General features: G+C 52.5%; 1 protein-coding gene across 1 annotated transcript in view; it reads right to left on the bottom strand.

The window, feature by feature from the left end:
- The window catches only part of LOC131213469 (mucin-19-like), a 15,130-nt gene that overhangs the window by 2,949 nt on the left and 3,669 nt on the right, over positions 1 to 8,512 (bottom strand). Inside the window, exons 2-7 of the mRNA XM_058207511.1 lie at positions 8,047 to 8,506; positions 7,192 to 7,842; positions 5,605 to 5,712; positions 4,942 to 5,100; positions 577 to 713; positions 319 to 492 (exon numbers count right to left, since the gene is read on the bottom strand). Coding sequence (XP_058063494.1) covers positions 319 to 492; positions 577 to 713; positions 4,942 to 5,100; positions 5,605 to 5,712; positions 7,192 to 7,842; positions 8,047 to 8,506 — 1,689 coding nt within the window. The remainder of the gene's footprint in view (positions 1 to 318; positions 493 to 576; positions 714 to 4,941; positions 5,101 to 5,604; positions 5,713 to 7,191; positions 7,843 to 8,046; positions 8,507 to 8,512) is intronic.

Genomic DNA, 8,512 nt, shown 5'->3' on the forward strand with positions numbered 1-8,512 from the left:
CCCCCACGGGCGCGCACGCGCAGTCCCAGGTCGGCCGCTGGTTCCTGGTTGGGGCCTCTCCTGGTTGGCGGCTCTGGCACATTCCGACGAGCCCGGGGGTTTGGCGGGCGGGCGGCGATCGGTGGCCTAAAATTAGCGCGCGACTCCCTCGCGCCGACTGAGCGAAATTGTGGTCCTCCTCCCCGAAAAGGCCTCCCCAGGGGCAACGAACAGGAATTGGGGCAGCAGTCGCCGCGCCGCGTAGACGGAACCGATCCATCTTCCGCGTCGAGTCAGTCAGCCACCCGAAGCGGTCCCTAAGCGGGGTTTGCAACTCACGTCCGTTTGGAAGGTGCAGAACAGGTGGCACAGGAACGGGTGCTTGGTCCCGAGCGCCAGCACCTTCCGCTCGATCAGCGTACAGTCGACATCGTCGTCCTCCAGCACCACGTCCTTCTTCAGGCACTTGATCGCGTAGTAGTAGTCCGAGTTTTTCAGCTCCGCCAGAAACACCTGCAAGACAACACCGGTCGGGCCTATAGTCTCCCCCCTTGCACGTCTCCGACACCTCCGTCCGCCCACCACCCACCCACTTACCTTCCCGAAGCTGCCCTTCCCGAGGACGGTCAGAAAGTGAAAGTCGTCGACGTTGTACTTCCGGAAGCGCGGTATCACCGTGGCCGGGGCTATCAATTTGCCCGTCTTCTGAAACTGGGCGTACGTGTAGGAGGTCTCTGTAGCCGCCGGCGGGGAGAGAGAGAGAGAGAGCGGAGAGGAAGTGAGCACGGTTGGTTAAGGTTGGCTTACATTTTCTACCCCCCAAAAAACTCTTCCCGGCCTAGACAGACACACTGCGGGCGTCTACGATCCAACGATGAGCACCGCACTATGGGGAAAGAGGTGGCCATAATCTGGCTAACTTTCGAAACCGTGAGGCTTTTAGGTATATTTCCCTCAAAAGGATAGTTGTAGTGGAACCTTCCGTGATCGTTAGTTCTGCAGTTCTGCACCTATGCTTATACATCATTAGCAAGGTTATGCGAACCTTCTTTGATAGTAAAAACTAAAATATTCACGTTTGGCATTGCTTGTACATTTGGATTGGGGATTAGTATAGAACACTGCGAAAAAATATAGTTCTGCAACTTTGGTTTGGGCAGCAAAACTATGGCGGGGACTGGCGTAACTAAATTTGGCATTACTGCTAAAATTTTAGATATTTTCAATTATTTCCAGTAAGTTAGATAAACTAGCTAAAATATCTATCGTGTATTCGAACAACCGAACGTACCCTCTCCAGGTAATAAGTATTTTTACGGGTTTCAGAGCATTCAGAGCAATTCTACCTTATGCAATTTTTATGCCTTTTCGATGTGCGGAATATGTGTTTCTTTCGGGGCATATGAATTTTAAGGTACTCGGTATAATGAAAGAATATTTTCAGATCCTGTGCGTGGAAGCACTGTAGTTCCAAACCAAATCGTATACCAAACGGCAAGAGCAGGGGATCCGAGACTACCAAACTATTTGTCAGTAAACGCCTGTAATTCCTTGTTCTTCAAGGTACCCCCTTGGTACAATGGTACAATAGTATGCCGAGGCACATCACACAAGCCGCAGACCTGAGGGAATGCAAGCGTTTGTGCTCCGCATACATAAGAGAGGTCGTATAACTTGCGTCTAACTTAAACAGAACAGTAGTTAAGTTATATGTTACATGTTGTATCTGTCAAATCTTGGATCTTGTGGAGCAATCTGTTAAAACTGTGCTTGTCATCATACGCTTGATTATGGTGATGATAAGATTTAAACAATATATGAGAAAATGAATATACAAAAATATTAAAAATAGTTATAATGAAAGAGACTAGATAGATTTGAGACACGCGCGCGCAAATGAGGAAGTGGTGGGCATTCTGTACGAATAGAACCGTTGGTGTCAATTAGCTAAACGCAGATGATCAGACCTTCTGCTGAGTGGCACCACATTATCAACCAATGGTAACTGGAGGTGTCACTACAAACAGAGCAAGAGAAACCTGCTGTGCTCCAGAGAGTGGACCCTCCCTTTTTAGTGGAGGATGCCATGCATTATCATGGTCTAACACTTTAAGGGATGGCGACCGTTGTACGAAAGGAGTAGAGCTAGATGCCACGATTCTGGAGAGTTTGCTCCCATGCCCCCTCTCGCTGATTGTTATTTGTAATTATCGATAGATAAATCCGTCCTCCAGTTCTTAATGTAGACAAAGACTTGATAGAAAGGTTTGGGGCTGTCTTGATAACCATTAGCTGTCAGAAAGACGTTATTGCCGCAAAATTAGACACGTATTGTAGAGATGCATATCGAAAACCTTTAGTGCCACTTTACGGTTTAGTTTAGTTTAGTTTACATACCACTAGGTTGCCTCCGGAGAGAAGCTCCGGAAACGCGGCATAAATGTCCAAGACAAGACAAGGCAACACGCGCAAGCAAATCTTCTAGAGAGAACAATTTAGAAGACACTTTCATTAGGGCAGCAAATAGCGCTGACCCTTAAATTAGTTCCAGTTTCATCGCGTTTGTAGATAATATCGATTCAAGTTTGGATGCTGGAATAGACTAATAAGTATTCTATCAAACGTATAAATAATTGCGTTCATGGGTTTTGGCTACTTTGGATGGTAATGGTTACTGGTTTCAAAATTGCATAGCTCAGGCGTTGAAGTACCTTAAAATATCGAACATATGCCAAGAAAAAAAATGTGCATACACTCAGTCAACTTTCTATAGCCGCACCCACGTTTTTAACGTATCTTCCAAACCGTTTTTTCTATTCAACTCCCGGTTTTGGGACCTTTTAAGAAGGAAAAATTATGAACCATTTACTTGGATTGAAGTTTTATGATTTCCAGCTTGTTTTCGATCAAATACGATAGAGGCACTGCCAAGTTTTTATAGCCGCACTTTGAGTTCTGCTTCCGAGAGTAGTTTTCATAACGAGTTTTGCAAGTGAATTATTTAAATATGCCAAAAGGAAGTGTTCTAAGTGAAAAAGAAAAGGATTAATAGAAACTTATAGGCTGGAGGGTGTTGCTATTCGCGAAATGGCTCGAAGAATAAGCGATCCGATACAGTGATCCGTAATTATTTAAAGGATCCTAAACGATATGCAACTGTGTAGCGTACTCCGAAAAAATCCAAGATGTCGATGAGAACCAAGCGGAAAATAGTTAAATTGGTTTCAAATTCGACAATATCGCTATCATAAATCAAATCTACACTCTGCCAGTTAGCAGGGAAGCTATTCGCAAGGTTTTGCAAAACAACACGAATATAACTCGAGCAAAACTGACCAACGCACCAAATCTAAGCCAACTACAACAACAAAAACGTGTAGAGTTTGCGAAACTGAACATGGCACGTCGGTGGGATATGGTATCTTTGGATTTTCTTCTGCTGTTTGAAGAGCATATTTTGTATCTAAGGAACCGTTTCCGTTTTCTGGTTTTTTATTGTAGGTGATCTTTACTGATGAAAAAAAGTTTAATTTGGATGGGCCGGACGGTTTAACAGGCTACTGGCGAGATTTACGCAAAGATCCGGAGTACTTCTTAACGCGTAACTTTGGAGTAGGATCTCTCATGGTGCGGCTTGGGTTTTGCTCTGCGGGCAAGCTCAATCTGGTTTTTACTTCATGTAAAATGGACTCTAACGATTGCATCCAGATTCTAGAAGACTGCGCGATCCCGTTTATAGCTGCCAACCGCCGAAAAAAAAGAAGGTTTTCCAAACAAGATATTGCTAGCATTCCCACCAGTTCGATAACTAGAACATAGCTTGCTACCCATAAAATCGATTTGCTTGGGTAGCCAGCGTGATGTTCGGATCTAAATCCAGTTGAAAATGTCTGGAGAATATTGGTTAGACAAATTTATGCGGATAGGAAGCAATACAGCTTTGTTAATGAGCTTAAGGCATCCATTTTGAAAACTTGGGAACAAATGGACCCAAAAATGTTGAAAAACCTGTTTGACAGTATGACAAACAGAATTTTCCAAGTCATTCAGTGATGAGGAAAGCCTACTGGCTATTAAACCTCACAATAAATACAGAGATTTGAGAAAAAAAACTTACATATTCATCATTTCATTAGGTGTGGCTACTAGATACTTGACAGTGCCTATATCGTATTTGGTCGAAAAAAAGGCTAGGAATCATAAAACTCCAATTCAACCAAATGGTTTTATTCATAATGTTTCCTACTTAAAAAAGTCCCCAAAACCAGAAGTTGAATCGAAAAGACCGTTTGAAAGATATGTTTAAACCGTTTAAAGTATGTTTAAATGTTAACCCAAATATGTCCGCCTGTGCGATACAAATTCTCCACAGTGCGAGCCGTTCGTTGGGAGGTTTTCACTCGAGGCCACGAGAGAGAGAGAGAGAGAGAGAGAGCGAGGGAAAGAGAAAGGGAAACAGAGCAGGTGTCGTGGTTGGCGTGGTGGGGTGGTGACAGCAGCGGCAGCAACAGCAGCAGCAGCAGCTGATTTTATTAATAAACAGAAACAAAATGGCCTATTTTTAGCGTACGCGATCGCGCCATCGTCCTGCGGTGCACGCTGCTACGTGTGTGTGTGGGTGTGTGTCACAAGCCGTGCATCGCCAACGGCACTAGCCCCCGCAACAAAAAACCACAGGTAATGTGGCGCGTTGTGTAAGCACCGACCGGCACAAGCTCTCAGTGCGCCTCGGATCGAAAGTGAAACTCTCCCTCTCTCCCTCTCCCTCTCTCTCTCCCTCTCTCTCTCTCTCTCTCTCTCTCTCTCTCTCTCTCGTAGAAGTGGTGATCCGCATTCCGCGACATGATGATGGCTGTTCGGTCGACAGGCCGCCCTAGGGACCTGCTGCCGTGAAGACCTACAGAAGCTGGTGTGGAGAAAAGGAACCCGAAAGCACGCCCAAAGCCGGCCCGTGGCCGTTACCTAGATCGTCGTCCTTCGCGTCGCCTGGTACGCCTGGTGGCGGGACTGCGGGACTGCCAGCTGGCGGCGCCTCCTGCAGCCCGTGCGGAGTCTCGATGCGGTACGACGGGTTCGCACTGGGCGGCGTTTTCAGCGGCGAGTCCCGGGCATCGTGGACCCCTGGAAGAGTAGCATCAGCTGATGAGCTGAATCCCATGTCACCCCACCCCGGGCTAAACCCCGGGCACGCCTGGCTCCTCCGCTTCACTGGCTGGCTGGCTGGCTGGCCTCTCTCTCTCTGTGGTCCCGAGCCTAGCAGGTCCCCCCGGGGGAAGTTGTACCAAAACGCAAGTCTTCCGTCAAGTGTGTCTAGGTGTCTAGTGCTTCTCCCGTAATGACGTCTCACTTCAGCGCGGTCTGTGTGGTTACGAGCGACTTACGGTACTCTGCGTCGGTGTGTAACAGGTGCACCCGTCGCAAATACCGGCGCACGTCGCAAATACCTTTTCGAAAATAACATTTGGCCACCATATTCCCAGAGCCAGAGAGATTGTCGTGAGTAGCGCACCCTGGCGGGATTGCCTACTGCGTCCGTCCGGTTGTCTAGGTCCATGGTCCATGGGGTTCTCGGAGGACAGCCAGCCAGCCGGCAGCAGGAGAGCCTGTAGGGTGCCGTCTCTGTACCTGTACCACGGCGCACCGATAACAGTGCCTCCACGATCAGCTTCTGATTGATGCCGCACAGGTTCGCCGCCAGCCGTTCACACTTCTTGTGACAGTTCACGTCACAGTCTGCGCAGTGTGGTGGGGGCGCCGTGCGAGGGAGGGAGAAGAGAACGTAGATGAGATAGGATGCGTGTGTAGCGTGTAAAGCACCAGGGCCCGAGAGATGGGCCGAGGCTAGCGAGCGGTAGGCTTGCGATAGAGGCTCCCCGTCGTCGTCTCGTTTGACCTACACTCAGTGTAAGTGAAGCTCTTGAGCCCCTATATACCCCTATATAAACTCCAAATTGTGCTGGTCCTACTCCTAGTTAGACACCACACCAAGCCGCTGAGAGTGAGAGCGAAAGAGAGTGTGAGAGAAAGAGAGAGAGTTTGCCCCAGTAGATCACCGCCACGAATCGTGGCGTACTCTAAGAATAAATAAGTTGGAATTGGAAATACCGATCGCCAACTAATTAGTGGTCGTGGCCTCCGACCAACGGACCGACGGACCTGCAGCGGGGGGGATCCAGCAGCAGCAGTCTCCCTAGCAGGTCTCAGGTACCTCGTCAAGTCTTGCATATGGTGGCCGAGTCGTGTGCGTTGTTTACACTAGAGGCGTCGGCGGCGGCTGTTTGTTGTTGCAACAGCCGCCGCCTGAGGGGGCCACCACCTGACCACCACCACTCCCCGTCCGAACTAGTTTTAATGGACTTGTGATGGATGGTCTGGTGTCCCAGCTGGCTCTGGCTGGAGTAGCCGCCTCCCCGATGAGCCGCCGAGAGTCGCTAAACCATCCCCAGTCTCCCCAGCGTTGACATTGAACTTGACATTAGCCCTGCACGCGCGCGCGCGCGCGCTCAACGAAAGGACTAGCGCTGTTTAGGGAAGTGGTAGAGCCGCTATGAGCCGCCGCGGTTATGTGACCGTCCATCGATCGATGAACTATACCGAGCCGCACACCGACCGACACCGACCGTGCTGTTATTTTTAGGGCGGTGAAATCAGCTGCCCACACAGCCTCAGCCCCCCTCAGAAGCAGTCCCCACTCAGCCTCGGGGCAGGGCGAAGCTATTTTCGATTTCCGATCTTCGATTTCTGTTTCCGCATGGCACACCTGAGCGGCCTGCCGGCCGCCGGCGGCTAGAACACCAGATGGCGGAGGGAGGAGGGAGGAGGATAGGAGAGGCGGCCGTCGCGAGCGTAGTGGTGAACACTTACCGAGCGCCTTCTTCGGGCTGATCGGAGCGGTCCCGCCACCGTAGAAGCCGGAGTCGTGGCTGCTGGTGCTGGTGCTGCGGACCTCGTGCGGCGCCCCGCCGATCGATCGGCCCCGCTCGTCGTCGTAGTCCGGGTCCGGGACGCCACCGTTGTCGTTGTTGTTCTCGTCGCGCGCCGAGCCGCCACCGCCGCTCTTGTGGCTCCGGCCGTGGCTGCGGCTGCTGCTGCGAGGCTCCGCGTGCAGCGGTATCACCATCGGCGTGTCGTAGATGTCCCCGAACGGGTCCGACGACGCCGACTTCCGTTGGCCGCCCGAACCTGCGGCGGCGGCGGCGGCGGCTCCTTTGCCGGTGCCGGCGGCGGCTTTCGCCTTTAAATGGTGTGGCCGATGCCGTAGCCGCTGCTTGCCGCTGCCACCGGTGCTCGAGTTGACACTGCTGTCATCGGTGGTGTTGATGTCCGAGGTGGCGCCCTCCATCGTCGAGGCGGCCTCCGACGAGGTCTGGTCGGTCGTCGTGGTAGTGGTCGTCGTCGTGGTGGTGGTGGTGCTGGTGGATGCTGTGCTGGCCGACGTGGACTCGTCGTCGGAGCGGCTACCGCTGCTGCTGCTGCTGCTGCTGCTGGTCAGGTCCGCCTTCCGGTTGTGGCGGTGCCCGTGGCGCTTCACCTTCCACAGTGGCCGGGGCCGCGCGACCAGGACGATCGGGGATTTCTCCTCCTTCGAGTAGCACTTCCGCATCTGGTCGAAGTTGAGCTTGACGCGCTTGGTCGGGTCAAAGGGCTTCTTCTTTTCCGGCTTATCGTTCGCCATGTCCGCCGCCGAGTCGTCGTCTTCTGCCGAGGACGTCCAGTCGTCTTCCACGCCCGAGAACGAGGTTTCCGATCCGCGGCTCGAGCCGTCCGACGTCTGCGTCTGGGGCTGTGTGCTGTGCTTGCTCTGCTGGCCCTCTGGCGGCTCCGGTTGCGGCTCTGATTGCGGTCTCTGGCTGCTGATTGCTGCTGACGGTGAAGGCGCTGGCGCGGTGTTGCGTTCACTAGTGCCCGTGGCTGATAAGTCGCTCAGGTCGTCTAGCGTGCCGAATTTATTCTTTGTCAGCTTGCCGACATAAGCGCTGATCGGGCGGCGGCCGACGATCGCCTGTTGCTGCTGCGCGGGCGCGGGCGCGGCCGCGGCCACGGACGACGTAACGCCCGGAAGCGCACTGGCCTCGGGTGGCACGGCAGCCGCCACCGCCACCGCCGCCGCCGCCGACTGACACTTTTGGCACTCCTTCACCTCCGCCTCGAGGCTTTTGGCGCCCATATTGAGCGTTATCCGATTCAGCTTCGTCTTCAGCCGCTCGAGCGTCTGCGGGTCGTCGGCGGGGGGCGTGCGGGGCGTGTGCGGTGGGAGCTCGTTGGGTGCTGCCTTAGCAGATGTAGCAAGTGGTCTGGGCGGCTGTTTGGGCTTTCCGGCTGGTTCTGGTTCCTTGGGCGGCTGTTTGGGCTTCGCTGTGGATTCCGGTTCCTTGGGCGGCTGTTTGGGTTTTGCCAGGGATTCTGGCTCCTTGGCCGGCTGTTTGGCCTTCGCTGTAGGTTCTGGTTCCTTGGACGGCTGTTTAGGTTTTGCCGTGGATTCTGGCTCCTTGGGCGGCTGTTTGGGCTTTCCGGTGGATTCTGGCTCCTTGGG

The sequence above is a fragment of the Anopheles bellator genome, chromosome X, assembly GCF_943735745.2.
Source record: "Anopheles bellator chromosome X, idAnoBellAS_SP24_06.2, whole genome shotgun sequence".
Classification (NCBI taxonomy): Eukaryota; Metazoa; Arthropoda; class Insecta; order Diptera; family Culicidae; genus Anopheles; species Anopheles bellator.